A 21,979-nucleotide genomic window follows, 5' to 3' on the forward strand; every position below is an offset into this window, starting at 1 on the left:
TTCACTCATGTGGGAGTGTCTTACTATACGGCTACAGAGAACAGCGTTGCTGATTTAGCTGTGTCCACAATAAGAGTGCTTTGCTGGTACTGTATACTGCTATTCCTATACCAGTGCAGTGCTCCATGTGTAGACATAGCCTTATTCCCCTTCCCATACAGGAATAGCTATACTGCTATAAAATTCTTTCTAATTGTGTCCACACTCGTAGGATGTTCTGCTTTAACTATACCTGTCTTGTTAAAGTCATACACCTTGTGTGTGTAGACGAATAAAGGCAACACTTAACAATTCTGGTATTTTCCAGCATGTCTTTTCTTCCAGCTAATTAGGACAGTGGCTGTAAAATTAAAATTATCCACTTGTGTGAATGTCAGACACTAATGTTCTTTTTTTTTAAACAGCTGCTTGAGAGCCCATGATTATCTTCTTACTCACTCACATCTTGGGATGAAAAGGAGAGGGAAGTTTTTATTTCTAGCTGGGGTGTGGGTGGATAATGAAAGGATTTGCCAATATTGTCCTAAGAAATGTACCTCCCCCACCCTCCAGTGAATGGTGAAGATGAATCAATGACTAATTGTTCCAGCTGGATCCATGCACAGTGTGGGTAGGCCTCATCTACGTACCTCCACACAATGTTCTGCTCGAGCAATTCAGTCTTCAGTCTACAAAGCAATTCAAGGTCTGATCCCCCACTGATCTGCCCGTGTACCTCAGTTCAGATGTGTAGCATTCCATTTTATTCCAGTCCTGATTTGCCATTGCCCACAGCTTTTCCCGTGCATGACCTCCAGCACTCCAAGTTATCTCACTCATGTGCCCTCACATCATTCTGCCACACATGACTTCTGGTACCACTTGCTGTTCCAGTCCATTGGTTGCCAACGGCAGAGGATATGCTAGGCCATCCAACTTTAGATGCCATTTGTTTAGTTTTGTGATTTTATCAGTTTTCTTTGCTTTTGAGCATTCTCTTTGTTTGGCAGTTTAATTCTATTGTTTGAAGTGGAGTACTGCTTACGGGGCAGAGAAGTACTGGTCCATGTTGGAATATTGAATTGCATACCACACATCATTTGGAATCCTTATCAACCAATCCTAGTGCTGTATTTTTCCATGCTATTTTTGGAATGGTTCTAACACATCTCAGCTCTTCTTCAGCTGATGCTATTTTGCAAATGTTTTAGCATAACGCTCTGAATATGCAAGCACATGGGAATCCCTCGGGAAACCACTTATGTCAAAGAACTAGACATGATTTACTTTACTTAAATGTGTTGCTCTTTTTCATGTTTAATGGCTCACGTCCATGCTCTGTATCTCATTCTTTCAGCCTGTCTCTTTATGCTCCTATGTATTGATCCCTGCATGTGATTCTATCTGGTACTATTTCTATTCCCAACTCCTAGCCACAAGCAAAATCCTAACAGTAGAAATCCAATGGAATGAAAGATCATTGGAGCTTTGGGATTCACATGTATTCAACTCTCTACTCTGCCAGGGCATCTACACAGGAGTGTCTACGAAAGGTACAAGGTCTCTCCTGTCCCACTGCCTGTAATTGTGCAGATAGCCAAGCCTCTCTCTAGGGGCGGTGGATTATTACAGCTGGTGGGGCCACGTCCCACCAATAATACCCCAGCTCTCAGCCACATTTAGATTCTGAGCTTGAGTCTCAGGTCTGACTAAACTAGCTTTGTGGCATATCTAGGTTACCAACTTTCTAATCACACAAAACCAACACCCTTGCCCTGCATCTGCCCCACCCTACCCCTTCTCTGAAGTCCCACCCCTGCTCTGCCCCTTTTCTGAGGCCCTACCCCTGCTCACTCCATCGCCCCTCCCTCTGTCACTCGCTCTCCCCTACCCTAACTCACTCACTCATTTTCACTGGACTGAGGGTTGGGGTGCAGAAGGAGCTGAGGGCTGCAGCTGGGGATGCCAGTTCTGGGTGGGGTCAGAAATGAGGGGTTCAGGGTGCAGGAGGAGGCTTCAGGCTGGGGCAGGGGGGTAGGGTGCGGGGATGTGTGAAGGCTTCTGCTGGGGGTACGGGCTCTGGAGTGGGGCTGGGAATGAGGGGTTTGGGGTGCAGGAGTGTGCTCTGGGCTGGGACTGAAGGGTTCGGAGGGCAGGAGGGAGATCAGGGCCAGGGAAGGGAACTGGAGTGTGGCAGGGGTGAGGGCTTTGGCTGGGGAAGGAGACTTGGGGTGGGTCTGGAGATGGGAGGTTTGGGGTGCAGGAGGGTGCTCTGGGCTGAAATCGAGGGCTTCAGAGGGTTGGAGGGAGATCAGGGCTGGGGCAGGGAGTTGGGGCCTGGGAGCAGGTCAGGGGTGCAGGCTGGGGGGCACTTACCTCAAGCAGCTCCCAGAAGCAGCGGTATGTCCCTCCTCTAGCTCCTACATAGCGGCACGGCCAGGCGGCTCTGCGTGCTGCCCCATCCTCATGCACTGCCACCGCACCTCCCATTGGCAGCAGGATCCTGACCAATGGGAGCTGTGGGGCGGAACTTTGGGTGGGAACAGTGTGCGGAGCCCCCTGGCTGTCCCTATCCAGAGGAGTCAGAGGGGGGACAAGCTGGCTGTTTCCCAGGAGCTGTGCAGTGCAGAGGCTAGCAGGGAGCCTGCCAGCCCCACTGTGTGGCACCACCAACTGGGTAGTCAACGGCCTGGTCAGCAGTGCTGACCGGAATCACCAGGATCCCTTTTCAACTGGGTGTTTTGGTCAAAAACTGGACACCTGGTCACCCTAGGTATATCCCTACATAGGGGCCCCCTGGCCATATCCTTGTGCTGTGGCTCGACTTCTGCTCCCACTGTGGCCCTGCCAAAGCTTGGGCTGGTGATCACATGGGTCACCCACACAAGAGCCAGCTATTGGACTGGAGGAGTGGACTGCCACTGCTTTTCATCAGACTGGCTGAGGCCTCCTTCCTCTCTGTCCCATCACTTCCTGTCTTCAGGCAAACTAGGGTCTCTCCAGGAACCCCTTCAATCCTGCCAGGTGAGGAGGACAGATACCCGGTCAGACTACCTGTGTGAAGACCTCAGGGGCTGACAGCTAGGGTGACCAGATAGCAAGTGTGAAAAATTGGGATGGGGATGGGGAATAATAGGAACTCATATAAACCCCCCCACAAAATATCGGTACTGTCCCTAAAAAATTGGGATATCTGGTCACCCTACTGACAGGTGGCCAGGCACCAGTCCAGGGACATCAGCAAGAGCATGTAGGTGGAAGCAGAGGGTTCTCCTGTTTTTCCTCTTTTCACCCCAGTAGAGGACTCTGTGTGAACTCCTGCTCCTGAGGATTCATGTGGAGATCCTCCTTTCCTACTGGAGCACAGGATGGCAGTCAGAACTGGAGGCCCTAGACACAGGCCTACCGTATCTTGTAGTTAATTCGGCCCTGCTTTTATGGAGTCTGTTTGCCGGCACATGGAATAGACAGTACTTTAAGATGTCACACACATATATCTGAGGATACGGAAAAATATCAGATATCGTAGTGTTTTTAAAAAGTGTTGCTCATGCAATTACCGCAGTCTGATTGTATTATTGTGTGCGCGCACACACAAGGGGGCAATCTTAAGGTTGCACATTCTACCTATCTTTTTTTAACTCTTGACATTTGGATGCTTAATTATGAAATATTAATGCTCTCTAGCTTTTTTAAAGAAACGTCTTTGAAAGAAGGAAGATATTTCACAATATGGAAATATTTGGCTAGCCACTGAGATATGTAACTGAAAAAAGGCATTCTGTTTTCTGTGCACTGAACCTTCAAGTATAGGGGAGGCAGTACTGTCAGTCCCAAACATTTAAAAATCACAAGTCAGGCCCCCAAAGTAATGAAATTAGCTTAAAAATCATGAGATTTTAAAAAAATACATCTGGGGTTCTTTTTATTTGTCTTCTGGTTTTCAAGCTTTCCTCTGCAGCCAGAAGACTGAGATTTCACTTAATCAGATGCCATTTTGTGTTTCAGAGATTAATGTACATCCTCCTCTACTACAAGCAGAGGGAAAATTCCCCTTCTTCTTCCTGGCTTGGGTAAGAAGAGGTCCTACCCACATTTCCCCCTCCTCATTGGTGTGATGAGAGCGTCCCCTCCTGTTTCAACCTGCTTTAACCTTTGCTGTCTATATAGATTCTTATACTGCACCCAAGGCTGTTCAGATGTAGACTGTGACAGAGCAAGCCGCCATTTCTTCCTTCAACCCTAGAGACATTACATCAGTTCTTTCTGTTTTCCTTAGGCTGGAATAAACATCACCTTGGCATGATTTGCTTTGTTTTGGTGTGTATGAGAAAACATGACAGACGCAAAAGGAATGGTCAGTTCCTAGGACTGAGCCCCTCTCCTGTGGGGCTTAAAAGCTAGTCAACTTTTACCTTGTTGGATGTAAAGGAGCTGAGGGAAAAACCTGTAGAAAAGTGCATACAGCTGCTCATGCATTTTTAATGGTACTAGATTCCTGCCTGGAAACTGCTATGCTCTTAACACATAAAGCCTTCAGAACTGAACATTTTATGCATGGAATTCTTAGAATTATCTACCCAATGCAGTGCAGCATTCACTGTGCACCATCACTAGAGCTTTCACTACTCATCACACAAACCTGTGGTGTGAGAGCCTGCAAGGTGCTGTGCATCTCCTGGAGCTGATGTACTTAGCACCTTCTCAAGTTGCTCAGCACCTTGCAGAACTTTTTTTTATGAGCTCAGTGAGAAAATTCAGTGCAAAACGTGTGTGGAAGGCAATTTTCAAACCTTCATAACTTGGTCAAACCAGCCCCCGTTTTAATCAGAATACTGAAAAGGACTTTCCTTCACTGAGTCACTATATTTCATATTTCCCTGTCAGATGTCAACTTCCTCTTCTCCTCTGGGTGAAGTTTGGTGCTACAGCTATTTAAAAAAAAATCACAAGAATTACTTCATAATTTATGGAAAAGGAAGGGGAGAAATCTTCTCATTTTCAAAAATGGCCATATCATTTTTTACTCTCTAGAACCATGTCCCCTCAGGCAGAGACCAGACCTGGAAAATTTCAGCATGAAAAAAATGAATGATTTAGAAGGGAAATAATTATAGAGCTGTAACAATGATGGTTCCTGTGGTTCCCATGTGAATGAATAAAGGATCAATTCCAGTGAGAAAGAAGTGCTTATGGAAACAATCCTGAAAAAGGCACCAACTAATTCTGTATTCATGTTAATGCCCATTTGGCATCTGAACAACAACAAAAAAAAGCAATTTCAGGGCAGTCATGGCCTAGTGATGTTATCAGTTTTTCAGTGGCCTCTGTGAAATTATTGGTGAGTTTCATTCCGGTTCCCTATTGCAAAAAACACTGTTGCTGCAACTGACACTAAGGTGATCTTCAGACTGTGACAAACTAGGACGGCTTTTGCAAGAGGGAGGGTTGGTGCAGGGCTGGAGTCAGGAAGGGGTGCAATGGAGGATTTTGGTAATGGCTGAGGGAAAGAGAATATAGTGCTCACTCTTCTCTCTCCCACTCCGACCTTCTCCTCATGTGTTGGGAAGCGCTGGCTTGAGGACTCCTTGAGAGCTCAATGGTAGGGAGCTGATTTGGGACATGTTGTGAGGCAGTGGTGGAGGGCAAGTTCTCAATTTGTGACTGACCTCCTTAGGGAGTGGTCCATTTGTCCAAGTTTTACATGGTGCTCATTACCATGGTGCCTCAAAATAGGGTGACCAGATCACCCAAGTCAAAAATCGGGACATCTGGTCACCCTACTTCAAAAGTCCCCACCTGAGGCACATATGTGATCTTCCAACCTATTGTAGGTTCCGCTGACCAAGCTTGGTGAGAGCTTCTTCAGGTCGGCCAGAGTCCACTGTGGCACTGTTTTTTTGTATAACTGAGACACACACTGGCACAGACCTGATTTTGTAGGATACATACTCACTCTGCTATGGGCAGTCTTGGTACTAGAGGTCAATGTGTCATGGATCCTGACCTTCCTATCCATTCACAGAGCTGGGCCCTGCAGGTTGGGGTTATAATGGCACATTGGCAGGCCAGCATGAAGGAAGCATGAGCTGCCACTCTCTGTACTGTACCTGTTTTGCAGTGATTTACCCAGGTGCCACAAAGCTTTTCTGCACAAACTCAAAGTGGGGGCGGGAGGGACACATGGACCAATTACTTTCAAGCAGGGGTCCTGTGCCCAATCATTATAGCTGATGCTGTAGTGGTCCAGAGCATTGCTCTGGCTGCATGATCACAACACCACCGAAATTTGGCCCATCAACCCCTTTGTCCAGATGGAGAGGTGGCTGGGCCAAATAGCGCTGTGACCTCATGCACAGAGAATCTGTTACGAACATAAGAAAGGCCATACTGCATCAGACCAAAGGTCCATCTAGCCCAGTATCCTGTCTTCCAACAGTGGCCAATGCCAGGTGCCTCAGAGGCAATGAACAGATCAGGCAATTATCAAATGATCTGTCCCCTATCACCCATTCCCAGCTTCTGACACACAGAGGTGAGGGACATGGAGAACATGGTGTTGGATCCCTGTCCACCCTGGCTAATAGCCATTGATGGACCTATCCTCCATGAACTTATCTAGTTCCTTTTTGTTCCTGTACAGCAGACCTCAGGGGAGACATCAAGAACTCAACTACTGGCAGCACCAGTTCATGTGTGGCATGGTAAGAGAGAAGGGAGACACCCTGGCTGAGGGAGATCTGCCATCCCTCTGTGTGTGTGGTAGGGGGGAATAGCGGGGACCACAATAGGGTCTCTGATGGCGAGGATAGGGAAGGACCGGAATTTACCCCTCCACTCTACTCAAGAAATATCTGAATTGGTGTCACTGCTGTTTTGTGGATAAATAGAATTTGAATCTCCAGGGCTGTCAAGCCAGCATCTTTTGCCAGCAATAATTTCACATAAATAAGACCAGTAAAAAGACCTGGTGTCAGGATTTCTGCTTCCTGTAACTGATTTTTTTTTTGTATACACATGGAGTTTAAAAAAAAACAATCTTCATATTAAGAACACTGGAAAAATTTTGCCTCACACATTCATCAAGGGTGTTTTAGCATCTCTGAGTGTTACTTGGAACAAAATACAAGATAATTGGTTCCCTTCAGAATGTGTGTGAAGGGGTAGGAGACTCTGTATGCATATGGAGGTGGGGGGAAACAGTTGGGTTTCTATGGCAACAATGCTGAGGGGAACAGGATTGGGTGTTGAAGGAAGATTTCATGCTTTTGAGATACTGAGTAGGCTGGGGCTGTTTTGCAAAGGTATTTGTTTTTGGCCTATTACGGTTGCAGTGCAGTATCTACCAAAGTAAAACCACTGGCTGCATGTTCAGAAGGAGGAAAAGACATTATTCAGTGCATTCTGGTTAATTAACACAGAAGGATAGTAAGGGAGAGGATCTATAGGACCATATGCTGCTTTTTACTACTGGTCTCAAATGTTTGGAAGCAGCAAATCAGTTGCACTCCTAATAATCCTGGGCCCCAGGGAACAATAAAAACAATCCTGTCTCCTTTCTAATGGGAGCTTTTGCCATGGCTGTAATCCTGGTCCTCCCACATTCCCCACAACAGACACTAAACATAGTGGCAGAGCTGATTTCTTGGCCCCATCTTTCCTGGATAAACAGTTTGATCCATTTCTGTATGAAGCAGCACTAGATATACTGCTGCGGGGTCCAGGAGGAGACAATAGGAAGGAAGTAGGGAGTGAATCATCTTCAGATGGAATGCTATATCTGAAGATGATTCAGATTCTGCTTTCATTTCAATCAATCTGTATAATCTTTATAGATTTTTCACAGAGTTTAAGGCAGAAGCGACCACTAGATCATCTAGTCTGACCTCTTGCATAAACACAGGCCATTAAATATCACCCATTTATCCCTGTGTTGAGCCCAATAATCTCATACTGATTTATAGCTAGGTTCTTTAAAGTCAATGGGATTGTGTGGGTGAAACAGAGAGCAGGATTTGACTCCACTTCTGGTGGCAGGAATGGAGATCTGGTGGATCCTGCCTGGAGGGTATGGAAGCAGAGAGTGCTGCCTATGCTGCGTTGTTCCCTTTTCACTCTGACCTTGAGAAGCCACGGCCCAGCTGGTCTGTGGGGAATGGGAACCATAACTTCGAAGAGGGTGGGCTAGGGGCTGGAGCTGCACTTCCAGGAATTGTGGAATTGTCTCCTGGACTCAGTGGGATTCCTAATTCTGGCTGTACCGGCATGATCCTAGCCAGGTTCCTGGGGCAGCGGAACTAAGGGTCCATTGCAGGGGCACTTGCCCTAACTGAAAGATCATAGGGGCTGATCTATGTTTCCATCCCCTGCCATGTTAATATTCTTTAACAAGCTGTTCCATCACACATTCTGGAGACCAATGTTTTCTGTAAGCTGCATGCACATATGGGGGCAGAGCCATGCAGGCCCCAGAGGAGCGGGAGTGGCTGCCACAGAACCTGGGATCAGGCCAGGAGAGCGGGTAAGAACTGAGGTGATGGGAGCTGCTACCCTAGTGAGAGAGAAGATGCTAAAACCACTTTCCAGCCTGGAACTGGCTTCCCCTCCCTCTCCCCCCCATATCTCACTAGCTTCCCTTGCTCCCATACAGAGTAGCAACCCTACTCCCTCTCCTATCGCTGACACCCCAACCTCCCTCTTCTGCCCTGCTGCCCCAACTCCTCCTGCTCCCCATGGGGTCAACCTCCCTGCCCCCATTTAATGAGTGGTTTGGTGGGCACAGGTTTGAGGAGTGCACAGTGCAGAGTGGGATGCATTGTATATAGAAGGAAATGGGCCTTGCAGGGCATACAGGGTTGGTATCTTAGTACAATGCTTAGTATATGTAGGTTTTGGTGGGCACCTCCCCCCATTCAAAGTAAGCTTCTGCCATCTATGCATTTTCCCCATCTGCAACAGGGGTTGAGGGGTGGCAGCCAACAGAAGAACCCAGGGGTTTATCATTAATGATTTGTAAAAAATCTAGTGGGCTAGGCCTTGTATAGACCAGCTAGATTAAGATACAGTCCCTACCCAGAAGATCTTACACATTAAGCAGACAACACATTGACAGAAACAAGGTGCTGGAAAGTAATAAAAGCAAGATGTTTGACTGCAGGTGTCCAGTATAGGTACTGGAAAAGTTTTGGCCCTGCCTTTACTGAAAGTTTTAACATCGTTAGCCCTGTATACAGAGATGAGAAGGAAATGAATAAACTGTTTGCTGATTTGCATAAGCAGCGCATTGGCCGAGCTCCTGATTTTCAGTGGCAGTAATGTTGTTTTCACTTTCTAAATGGCTTGTTCAGCTTTAGGCTGCTATGGGCTATTGATTCAGCGAGAACGTGCGCTTGTCCAGACTTGTCACCCTAACATGTTGAGTCTGCAGGAGGGTGAAGTCCATCAGGTAAAAGCCAACAAAAGAGATTTTGCTTTAAGGTAGTCATGGGCTTAATGTATTGGGGAGCCAGTTCTTGTGGCAGGAACGCTGTCCTGAAAAAAGTTAGCTGGAGCTGTCCTTAGGAGAAGCTGGGCTGGAAAAGACCAGTTTTGCCCAGGGGGGTGTAGCTGAAATAGGCCAGACCGGCCTAAAGGATGTAAGGCCAGGCTGGACCAAACCCCAGCTGCTCAAAGGGAGGCACTCCAGTTGGACAAAACTGGAGCTACCCGGAGAGAAGCAGCTAGGTCAGACCAGAGCACTGTAGCGGAGAGATCAGCCATGTAACTGTGAGTTTGTGTAGCCAAACCCCATGTATCCCAACTGGACACCTCCTATCAGAGGGGAATTACCCTGGGTTATAGGGTGAACGCTAACTGATTTTGAGGTGTGAAGCTTGGGAGTTTCTGGTCTATTTTGTTGCTGTACATATCCAAAAAGGTGTGCGTAGGTAATGAGGTCAGTGCACAGTGTAGTGCCAATGTTTTCACATTGCTTCTGAAGCGTGTGAGTGTTGTTTGGCTGTCACTCAGGAGATAGTGATGGATTCCTCAGTGGCTTTGGAGTAAAAGTCAGTGTGTTTGCCTATGGAGAGACTGACCAACTCAGACAAATAGAGGAAAATGGAGGAGGGGAAGCACAAGAGAAACCTGGCTGCCCACTCCCCAGGGGACAGGACTAACTGAGCAATGACTGACCACAGGAACTGAGCAATGACTGACCACAGGAGTTTACTCACATGGAGAGATGAGACAGGAGCATGGTTCCAGCATGGCCCAAGGTCAGGCTCGACAAAGCCCTGGCTAGGATGATTTAGTTGGGGATTGGTCCTGCTTTGAGCAGGAGGTTGGACTAGATGACCTCCTGAGGTCCCTTCCAGCCCTGATATTCTATGAAGGTCCTCCCCACAGAAACACCATTGAGCGTGGGAACCCAAACAATTGAACCACCTCCCCCATCAGGCAACTGTTTTGCATGAGGACAGCCAGGCCACTTGAGACAAAATTTTCCCTATATGGACTGTCTGCAGTTACAGACAGCTCTGGCTAGCCAAATCCAGAGCCAACAAAAGGGGCTGAAGAGACGGGAGGTCCCAGTATAGATTAATGGAATCAGAATCCAAGACTTAGTATACTTGGGCTGTAGTCAGACAATGGTCAGAGAACACCTGGCTGAGAGCAAGGGAGAACCTTTAGGCGCTATATTCCTTCAACGCATCTGTCGGGATTTACATTCATACTCCATGAGGCAAGTCCAGCTAACGCTGCAGAATCCCACAGACAGAGCTCATGGCCCTGAACTTAGCCTCCCCTGTAATAATTGGGCGAGAATGGAAGTTCTCCCAGGAATTGATGGGATTAGGATGTGGGGACTGCCCACAGGGGAAAGAGGTGAAAAGCAGACAATGCAATGAGAGGAGACACCCCCAAGGGCAGGTTGGGTTTGGTGGAGATGCTGACCCTGGAAAAGGAACATTGACATCATAAGGTAATGGTCCCAATGCTAGTTATGACAACCCAAGGGAAGAGACTTCCATGTCCTCTGGCACAGCCACCGTCTTGCACTTCATGGACAGGAAGTCCCTTCTGGCTTCAGGTAGGAAAGAAAACATTGCACAGCCATTGCAGATCACCAGCACTGTTCCATTTTGATATTTCACATGGAGCTGAACATGGAAGGAAACTCTCCTTACCTACCCTTGATTGCAGCCCTCAAGTTTGCTTAGCAAGTGACCTTTTATATCAAGTCTCCCTGCTTAGTTCAGCTCAGCTCCACCCCTCGCCACCAGGCAGCGATTAACCACTTAGATACTTCAAACAAAGCTCCAATGGTCAGAGCCTTGTGGCCTTTACCAAGGTACCAACAAACAAACCTATCTCAGCTCCCTGCGCGGAGGCTGGGGCCTAGGCTTAGGCCCAGTTACATGGCCCATACACAGAGAACAAACAGTCAAACAAAAGGACCAAAAAGCAGATGGACACAAAGCATAAGGTAAGTGGTGCATTCTGTCCAACAATCACATTTTTGAGGGATTTGTCAAGCTTCTAGTTTGGTAAAAATATCTGAAGCGTTTGGCCTCTTTCATGGCAGTGTGTGCTACAGAGACCAGGACTGCAGGCCCACCGACTGTGCAAGGGACATTGTATAGAAGAGTCATAAAGAATCTAGGCCGGCTGCAAGGGAGACAGTCCTTGAACTTGAGCCTGCCATTGTCCAGATTCACTTCAAGAAGGACAAAAAATATCCCAAGAACAATATTGAAATGTATGAAGTGTCTCTTATTTTCCCTAAAGGTAGCTGGGAAAGGGAGGGGAATCAGGAGAGGAGTAGCCAAGTGGAAAACATGAATCTTTCAATTTTCTACTGGAGGGAGCTATGGCTCTTTGTCCTCCTTGTAAGACATCAGAGACCAGAGAAAAGATCTTTTGTTTACAATAACCACATCAGTCCCAGTCCGAGCTCCATGCAGCCTGTTCAAGTGGCCCAGCTATGTTCCCTCTCATTTTTTGTTTAAATGTCTAAATCTTATTCCTATTGCCCAAGAGAGCTAAGGGAGCAGCAGCTTTAGACCTATGTTATCTTATGGGACCTTGCTGTTTCAGGATCCCCCTACACACACACACACACACACACACACACACACTGCCCCAACATGCCAATCAGAGAACCAACCCCAATTTCCCATTTGCAGTTCTTTCTTCTATGGACTAGGTGATGGAATTCCTCAACTGTCTTTTAAGGCAGCCGCCCTGCTTAGAAAGTTGGGCTTCCAGCTCTTCTTTCTGGAATCATGGACTCGTGTGTAAGTCTGTGGATGTGAGTGGCATCAAACGAGCCCACTGAGAATTGCACACGTGTGGGGAAAAGGCAATTGTTGCAGTCAGGAGGCATCTAGAGGGTGAGGGTCTTTGGTAAGTAGATAAAGGGAGAGCTGGATGAGGGCGTCAGACATTATTTCACATAGGTCCTTACAGAACTTAGTAGATGGCTCTCCAAAGCACTAAAACACACAGGATGAGTTTAAAGAATAACAGAAGGGAGATGTGTGATGAAGGGCAGGCTGGATTGATTTAAATCAAAGCCATTTAAATCAGCCAGCAGGAAACCTTGATTTTAATCATTGGTTTCAATCTTGTTTTGCATTTGTACTTTTTAGTTATTTTCCTAAAGAAAGGTTGATTCTCATTGGTTGGTAACCTTGAAAACATTGATTTTCAACTAAATTCAGCCTTTACACCAAATGTGGTGCTTTCTCCAGGTGGCTATACTAAACTATACACATTTATTTAAGCAATAATATAGCCTAACTTTATTCAGATTCTTAAGGTTTACATTTTTAATTATGTTAGAAAATGGTCAGTAATGCATTTCTTACTTAACAGATGGGGATTAATTTGTTACTTGTGATTTGTGTCAAGCTCTATTTGGATGGAAATTTGACTTCAGTTAAAAATACACAAAAATAGCATTTATTTTGTTAACTAGTTAAAGCTACCTTAAATCAGTTGGCTACATAAGAAAAAAATTATCAAAAAGTTTATCAAAACTAATTGATTTATTAAATAAAGGAAGTATTATCTGTAGTTAGTGAATTGACTGTTTCTGCTGTTCAAGATTTTAGAACTAGTAGATTTCATTCTCTCATACCTACTTTTTATTCATAGACTGGGAATGGAAAACAAAGTTATCTGCTTTTTCAACTCACAATTGGTTTCTTAATGTTGAAAGAATTAGTCATTAAACTGAACTAGTTGAATAAACTGCAATGAAGAAAATATTCTTATTACACCTTCAGAAGAGGCTATTGCTTCAAAAGCTGTTTTAGCACTTCAGCAAACTCAGGTTTCTGATGCTTATCTACTGACTTCTGCCAGTTCAATGGTTTCATTTTCTTTAAAACTTGGCAGCAAATATGTACTGTTTAATATTTGTTTAAAATTTAACTTTTAAATGTTTTTAATAGATTATAATAAATTTAGGCCTTAACATAGGCTGTCATAGCTTCACATAGATTTATTTGTAAGAATTAACCTGCATTTAATTTAAATTTTTAAGAATCTGATTCTTTTTTATTTTAAAAAAGTCAATTAAAATATTTTTTTTATCTACCCTGATTGATGGCTAAACCTCTTCTTGGGGGAAACCTGATGAGAAGAGATGAAGCATCTCATTTTAAAAGGATGTTACCTGAAGGAACAGTATAAAGAGGCTGGAGGGGATTCTCCTGGTAGCACCTCCGTACCTAACACTGAATTGGCTTTGCACATAAGCAGGGACCAAACTTCAGTCAGTGCATCTTCTCCAAAATTGCAGCACTTAGGAGTGCAAAATGAATTTACTGAGCATTGACAAGTAATTCTGTCAACAAGTTTTTAAAGGGCCCTGTTCTCTCGTCCTGACTGCGTGCTTGGTTAATACCTCATGACCTTCTTCCTATGTAATGTTATTCTTTACAACACAGTGCCAAATACACTTAGCTGCCCAAGACTGGCAGCCCTGCAAGGTGGAGCTGGATGTGTCAGGCTGGATTCCTGCTTATCCCAGGCTATCTTCCGGGAGGATGCTGAGGGAAGGTGGGGAAAGCCAAACTGTGCATTTCTATTGGATCTTACTGTGCATTGTGCTTCTAGTGACAGTGACAAGCCTATAGATTGTTGGCTGACATTGAGAGTTTAGCTTTTCAAGCATGTTCCAAACACTGGCTGAGTTATTTGTTGAGAGATAAATCCCTGACCGTGAGGTCGAGGGATAAGCACTTTGCTTAGTAATTAAGCCACTGCACTGGATAATGTAACATGTTACATCCCTCCAGTGTCCATTTTCTGGGGGGCTGCAATAACAAGAGTCTAGCGATAGCTTTGTTACTCTGGAGGCTGCAGAAGCTGTGTTAACCCTTTGGAAATGGTTACTATATGTGCTCGTCCTCCTAAGCTCATTGGTTGCTGTCTGCAATATCTAGGGCATTTTTTTTTTGAGTGAATGTAGCCATATGGTGCAAAAATAACCAGTCATTTGAAGGCTTAGGAACATCAGGAATCAAACAGTCCCCTTGTGCCTTGATCTTCTGTGCTAGCTGGCATATATAAAATGCATGCTATGATTATTTTTCCTCCATTTTTATTGATTGATTGATTTAGTGAGTGAGTGAGTGAGTGAATATTGCTCCTGAAAGTGAATAACTGATCAGACTGACTTCAGCTGGGAATAATGAAGGCAGCTGTTGTGCAAGCATCCTATACTGCTGACAATGTACCTCAATCATGACATATGGCACTCTTGCTGTCTCAGTCGTGGGGCTCCACACAGCTGTCTGTATGTACCAAGTGCTAATCTGAATTCTCTCAGACTCAGTATCGCACTCAGATTTGTCTGTGAGTGTGCGTGTGTGTGTGTGTGTGTGCACCTGTGTGCACAGACTGATGATGAGTGACTCCACTGGGGCTGCCCTTTAGCTACTGTGGTTTCTGGGAGATCAGGGCTCTCCGGAACCACAGTGGCAAAAGGAGCAGAAGAACATGAGGCTGCCGGGTGGCCCCACGCCAGCAGCTCCTCTGACATGGCTGTACTGCCCCCATCTTCCCTCCTGCAGGTGCTTTTTTTCGTATTCACACAAAAGACTCTGATGGAGGTAATTCAAATATGGCTGTTCATCGTCCAGCTACTCATTTTTTCACACACATATCCAGGTATTTGTGAGCATTAAAACATAGAAATAGTCAAAAATTATATGCTAATTTGAGCATGTGCACAATTCCAAATCCAAGATTAGTGGCCAGACTGAAATGCTGGCCCTAAGGGCCCCTTTCTGAATTCTTTTCCATTTTAATGTCCTGAAAATGGCCACTAAAAGATATTCTGAATCATTGTTCGTATCTAAGACATCTGAGTATAGATATGTACGCTATAAGCCTTTGATTCCTGATCCTTAACCTCCTTTCTGTAGTGCAAAGCTCTTATCCTGGTGGCTGATGACTAGAGATGGGCCTAACACAAAGCTCCAGCTCTGAGCCCTGCAAATTCAGATCCAAAGCTTGCAGCTGGCTCTTATCCCTGTAATGGGTCAGGATATCAACACCCCTGAATTTTGGAGAAATTGTGGTCCAAACTTTTATGAGCTGGGCCCACTCTCTTCACAGTCACCAACAGTTGTCTTAGATTGCCCTTACCCTTCTCTCTTCAAATGCCAGAGGCTCCACATAAACCATAGGTTCAGCTCGCATGGAGTTCCCTATGAAACAGCACGAGAGCCAGTACAAAGAATTCTAGACCACATGTCATGAATATGGCACTGGGACTGCACTGTTTAGTGAGGTGAACAAAACAACTGGATGTGTGTGGGGGGGCGTGCACAATGGGAGAAGGAGGGAGCAATGCAGGAAGGGGAAGCAGGTCAAAGGGAGGTTGGACTTTATTTTAAAAATAAAATCCTAAATCAGCTGAACAAGCAGAACTAACAAGGCAAGCCTAGCAACAGCAGGGTGTGTTGCACACGTGAGGGCACGGCAGTGTGGTGGAAGTCCTCTGATCCCAGAGCTGGGAGGTTCCAAAGGGCATTCTGTGAACTCTCACCTCTTCCAAACAAAGCTCCAAGGAAACAATCACGATCCTGTAATAATTAAACAGAATTCCAGCCTAATATTTGTCAAATGTGGAAAGGGCAGGGAGTTAAGGTTCAAACATTCTCCTTCTTTTGTTCCAGCAACCCTATGCACCTGGCTTCCCTGTATTCCCCCTTTCCGTTCCCATCACTTCCCTAGAATTTTCTTCTTCGCAGGGTTAGTGTGAGAGATGCCTTCTCTACAGTTGTCTGGAATAGCTTTTCTGTATCTCTCCACTCCATTCCATCTAGTCACAAATCCCATCAAAAAACCTCTCTTCTCCATCACCTGTGCTTCTTAATTTCTCCCTTGACTTCTAATTTATTAATTCTGTTAAGTGTTCTGGGATGGAAATTGTATGAAAGACACTGTGGGGAGAGCTCATTCTGACCCTGCTTACAACACTTAGGAGCTGCTGTGTATTGGACAGCTCTGGTACTTGGCTAACACACACAACTTCCATTCCGTGTAATTTCAAGCCTATTTAAATCTCCCACTTTATGGTTCTCATTCTTCTCCCAGATGCTCAGCAAATCTTTTTCTTTTTCTTTTTCTCAGACTGCATTTCTTCACTTTGCACTTTCTGCCTCCAGCTCCCTAGTGAAAAAAGGGTTGAGCTAAAACCATGCCCTATATGTTTGACAGTGTTTTCCCAAGAAAGCTTCCCTGCGACGAGGCATCCTACACCTGGGACATCACAATGTGTTGCCATGGAGAGGAAGATTCAGAAACGTAGTGATGGGTCACAGTGTATTTTACACAGCAGGGCCTGAGCAGCTTTCCTTGAACTCTATCAGAAAGATCTGAAAATAAGCAGAGGGGTTTGCATGAGACACTGCAGGAATCCCTTGGTAGCTGTACAGGCCAATGTCCTTGCAGATGTGGATTTGTGATTCCTGCAGGATCTGACAGAATCTGCATTGCAATGCAATGTCCATGCAGAGAGCGGCTTACAGATTTGATGAGATCCTGCATTACAAGTGCAGTGCCTCCAGCAGGGAGAGTTTTTTAATATCGTGAGACCGTGGGCACCACAAGAAATCTGTGGTACAGTACATTGTCCCTTAAAGAGAGGAGCTTGCAAATTCCATCATATCTGTAGGAAGGTGTCTGCTTTACAGCACAATGTCCCTAAAAACAGACAGCTTCAGATTCTAGGAGATTCTAGTGGAATCAGAGCAAATCAGTGTTACAATGCTGTACTGAGCAAAGAGGAATGCACAGATTCTGGGAGCTTCTGCAGGAGTCACAGAGTGTCTCTATTACAAGACGATATCTCTCCTGCACAGAAAGTGTCCCATACCTTGCAGCATCTAGCAGACGCTGTGAATCATAGTGTCAGCCACTGTGCATTCTCATGTTGAATGCATCCTTTTATTTAACACAAAGGCAAGTAAATACCAGCAGCTCCCATTAGTATTGCATAAAATTCTGAATTAATTTTAGAACTTCATTTGTCCAGTCTCTTTATGGGTGGAAAGGCCACCTCTATCTCACTTCTATGCAAGAATCTTCTCTGGCCTCAATCCCAGATGCCCATGTCTCATAGAAAAAAGATCCTTTCCCTAATGAAGCATTTAGACCTTGTTCCATTGGGTCAGCACACAGTCCAACCCTCAGGAATCCTGTCCCCGAACTGGACCTCTTTGACAGGCCTCCCCACTCCCAAGGCATGACAGCCACAAAAAGGGAACGAGGAAACTCCCTCATTTATGCCAGAGGAGGCTGTCTTTACATACTGCTAAAAACACCATTTTCTTTATAAATATGAAAGTGTGTGTGTGGAGCAAGCTGGATCTTTGAGGCTTCAAACATCATGTGACTTCACGATCAGAAGACTTTCACTTCACAATGTTCATAACTGCACTGTGATCTGAACACCACTTATGCTGCAGAGAAGAGGGCCAGGTCCTTCTCTGTGGCTGGACCAGAAGAAACCATGCTCTGGGAGCCCATTCTTGAGGCACTTGTGACATTTTGGGTACAAGATTGACGAGTGGTGTGAGCACTATTTGAACCTGTGCTGCTTTGGATACACCTTCCTGTTGTAGGTCTGATCTACACCCAACAAAACTCACTGTCTTGAATTTATAAGAGCTGCTGCACACTGCAGGGATTTGTGCAGGGCACTTGTGTATTTCTCCTGTGCTGAAGGCATCAGGACCACACTCTTAAGCATGTGCCTATGACCCACTCCACACACACCCTGGGTGAAATCCTGGCTCCACTGAGTCAGTGGGGCCTGGGGTTTCACCGAGTGTTTTGTATTCTGCCTTATATCAACATTAAATCTTGGCCTAAATGCAGGCCAGAGAAGATTCTTCACAGTGAACTTTAACGGGGCAGAGCATGAGTCCCCGTGACTGGCTCAATTCTGCTGGTTGCCGTGGACAGGCTGTTTCCCCATGCTCACCCTACACTACTGGTAAGTCTAGTGCCACTGGTTGTGCTAGATCCCCAGTTCTTGTGCTCTGGGAGCACAAAGACTGCGACTGTGGCTAGCCCCTAGCCAGACACACAGTAAGTGGAGTTCCTTTTGCACGCCCACGTCCCATCCTCTGGGTGTCTAGGGCCTAATCCACAGCCCACTGAAGTCAGTGGAAAGGCTCCCATTGACGTCAGTGGTCTTTTGTCAGTTCCTTACTCAGGGCCAAAGTCTTGTAAAAAGTTCCAAATTGTGGGGCTTGCATTGTTTAGCACCACAAGGCAAATCTTTGTATTGGAATTCTTGAGGGGCAGCTTTTGGTGCTACAGAGTGGAAGACCTTCATTGTGCATTGGGAATTCAGTTAACGTGGGTAATAAAACTAACAATTTGCTTCTATTTAAAAGCAAACCCAAAGGACAGCAAAGAATCCTGTGGCACCTTATAGACTAACAGACGTTAGTCTATAAGGTGCCACAGGATTCTTTGCTGCTTTTACAGATCCAGACTAACACGGCTATCCTCTGATACTTGACACCAAAGGACAGCGTTGCTTTTCTACTCTATTCTAACTCTAACTAAGGTGCTGACTTGAGCATAGATACCCACCAGATCTTTCTCAGTAGGACTGCACTGTAAGAGCAGGGGGTAGATGAGGACAAACTGACTGTCACAGGGTGCGCTGGTTGGGGCTCAGCCCACCCTGGACTGGGCTTGGCCCCAATTCCTGGGGCCATATGGTAGGATTCTGTGACTGAGAAGCAGGCCTGCAAGACATAAAGAGCAGCCTGAGCGCAGGGAGACATAAAGAAGCAGAGAGACTCTCCTTAGCTTCTAGGCAGTGCACCCGGATAGGAGAAAGGATGTGGTTTATATGGTGCACTGTTCTACAATGGAGATACAAATCTCACCCTGAAGCAAGGGACTGGAATCCTGACACTGCTGGGAGTAGTTGGCTGATGCACAGGCCAGTCTGTTGGCCTATCAGTTCCCATTGACTTTCACATTGCCACTGCAAATGGCAGGCTCAGGTTGGAAATAATAAGTTTTTAAGGGACTTTTTTCTACTCTGTTTTTTCCACACAAAAATTGTTGCTTTTTTTTGTTTTTGTTTTAGGTGATCTTGCTCGTGCTTCATCCAGTTCACTTTTTGCCTCAAGCTGCAAGGAAATGTCTGTTTTTTGAATAGTGAACATGTGAGAATTCACATTTTGCAACTGCTTGCATTCAGAATGGGCATTTTTTAGCAGGAAACTTGCAACTCATAGATGGGGGAGGGATAGCTCAGTGGTTTGAGCATTGGCCTGGTAAACCCAGCACTGTGAGTTTAATCCTTGAGGGGGCCATTTAGGGATCTGGGACAAAAAAAATCTGTCTGGGGATTGGTCCTGCTTTGAGCAGGGGGTTGGACTAGATGACCTTCTGAGGTCTCTTCCAACCCTGATATTCTATGACAGTTTTTTTCAGTTAAATGGGCCCCATCTTTCAGTTTGTAGGAAAATGCAATTATCCAACCCCCACTACTCAAAGTAACACAGTTGGGATTTTTTTTGAAGGGAAAGAGGAGAATGTCTTCTGGCTAACGCCAGGTGTCATAAATTAAAGCCCCTGGCCTCCCCCCCGCCAAAAAATAAATAATACAATAAAAATTTAAAAATATGAGGTTGACTTGATGTTGATTAAGGATGTGGAGAAACAAATCCCCCATCCTTCCCCCTCCAAAACCCCCAGAACATTCCCACCATTTCTACTAGGATTTGACGTCTAATCTCTTATCCCCTAGTGTTTGTCTCTCTGCTGTATAAGGCACCTGTATACTGGTCCATCCTCCCCAGCTCAGCAGTGCTGCACCTGTTAAGGCAGAAATGTCTGCCTTCCACAAACAGCTCAGAAAGCAGTGTGCAGCACATAGCATTGACAAACCCACCACTGTGCCTAAAAATAAAAAGGCAGATACATGACCCTCCCATCCTACTCCATGGATACAGTGCAGAGATTTGAGAATGATGCCCCCTGGGGCTCCTGGAAATTCTATCAGATGAGAACTAAATCAATGATTCACAGCAATAATCACAAACGCATCAGAGGTTAGCCTGCGTAAGTCACATTCATCCGTGGTGGAACTCCACTGCTGTCAGTGTGGTTACTTCTGGGATGAATTGGGTCCTGTACATTTAACAATTTAAACCCCACAAGGAGTGTTACCATTTATATTTATGAAAGTGGTGGCCTAGTCAGACTCAGACAGGTGTTGTGCAATTGTCCTCCCCTTCTCCCTCCAAGCACTGCCAATGGACCTTAATTCTGATTTGCTGCACTATTTCAGTCCAAGCCCCGACCCCCCTGCTAATGTATCTCACTCCTGATGTGCGGTGGCCCTGCTCTTCTAGTGCAGGGCTCCCCACAGGGCTTTGCCCATGCAACTACATCTTATGGTCTTCCATATAAGACTAGAGAAATCTTATATGCCCCACAGGTGTTGCTGGACTTTGGCACAATGCAGGAGAGCGAACGATGGGAGTGTGACTCTAAATCCTTGATTCTCCAAGACAGTGCCACCTGGAAAGCAGGGTTCAGAACTGCCGCTATCATGTGGAGCCGGGCCTCCCTTAACAATTAGGAAAGGCATCAGTTAGTGCACGGGTCAGGCGGTCAGGAACTCCAGAGTGATAATCCCAGCTGTACCTCTGACTTCTAATATGGCCTTAGGCAAGTGCAGTAATTTAACTCTCTCTGCTTCAGTTTCCCCATCTGTAAAATGGGGACAATAATACTTATCTACCTCACAGGAGGGTTTTGAGATTTGCTCTTGGACAGTCTGTAAAGTGCTATCAGAATACTATGCATGGTATTAGTGGTATTATATTATACTACAGTGGTATTTCCCTTCCAGATCTGTGTTCAATGACAGACAGGAGATGTATGCAAAATTACATGGCAACTGGGTATGGATTCTTTTGGGCCAGAAGTTGCACAGAAAAGCTGCTATCATCTAAAGGGATAACAATTTACATGGGAATGGATTCCAGAGGCAAAATTCAGATCCAAACCTGGCTTTTTAACACCTTTCAAAGTTTAGGGGAATTTGACATTTTAGATTATCCTCTTATAAATGTTGAGACGCAGAGTCCTTACCTAGGCAAAAATCCCACTAATGTCAATGGGAGTTTTGCTGGAGCAAGATCTTAGTGGTTTGGCCCAAAGAGACTAACTGTGAATTTCACATCTGGATTTGTGTTTTGAACACACCCCTAGGTTAGGCGTGTTTGGATATGGGGTGTTGGCTGAGGCCTATTTTGACAGTACTTTAAATAGGGCTGGGTGAACTGGTCTGGGTAAAATATGAACTGCATATACACACACACTCTCACATACCCCCTTTGGAGCTGATTCGCTGCCCACTTACATCAGTTTGACATCGGTATCCATTTGGCCCTGAACCTTAATCCAAACTCCTACTAACTCCCACAGGCCTTGATTCAGCAAGTCACTTAAACATATG

The 21,979-nt window shown here is 45.5% G+C and overlaps 1 protein-coding gene across 1 annotated transcript in view; it reads left to right on the plus strand.

Moving 5' to 3' along the window:
* The window catches only part of PLEKHD1 (pleckstrin homology and coiled-coil domain containing D1), a 58,375-nt gene extending 54,156 nt beyond the window's left edge, over positions 1-4,219 (plus strand). Inside the window, exon 13 of the mRNA XM_050953552.1 lies at positions 3,988-4,219. Within this exon, the coding sequence (XP_050809509.1) occupies positions 3,988-3,989 (2 nt within the window). The 3' untranslated portion in view covers positions 3,990-4,219. The remainder of the gene's footprint in view (positions 1-3,987) is intronic.
* Positions 4,220-21,979: the final 17,760 nt, after the last annotated feature.

Source organism: Gopherus flavomarginatus, chromosome 5 (genome assembly GCF_025201925.1).
Source record: "Gopherus flavomarginatus isolate rGopFla2 chromosome 5, rGopFla2.mat.asm, whole genome shotgun sequence".
NCBI classification, from domain to species: Eukaryota; Metazoa; Chordata; order Testudines; family Testudinidae; genus Gopherus; species Gopherus flavomarginatus.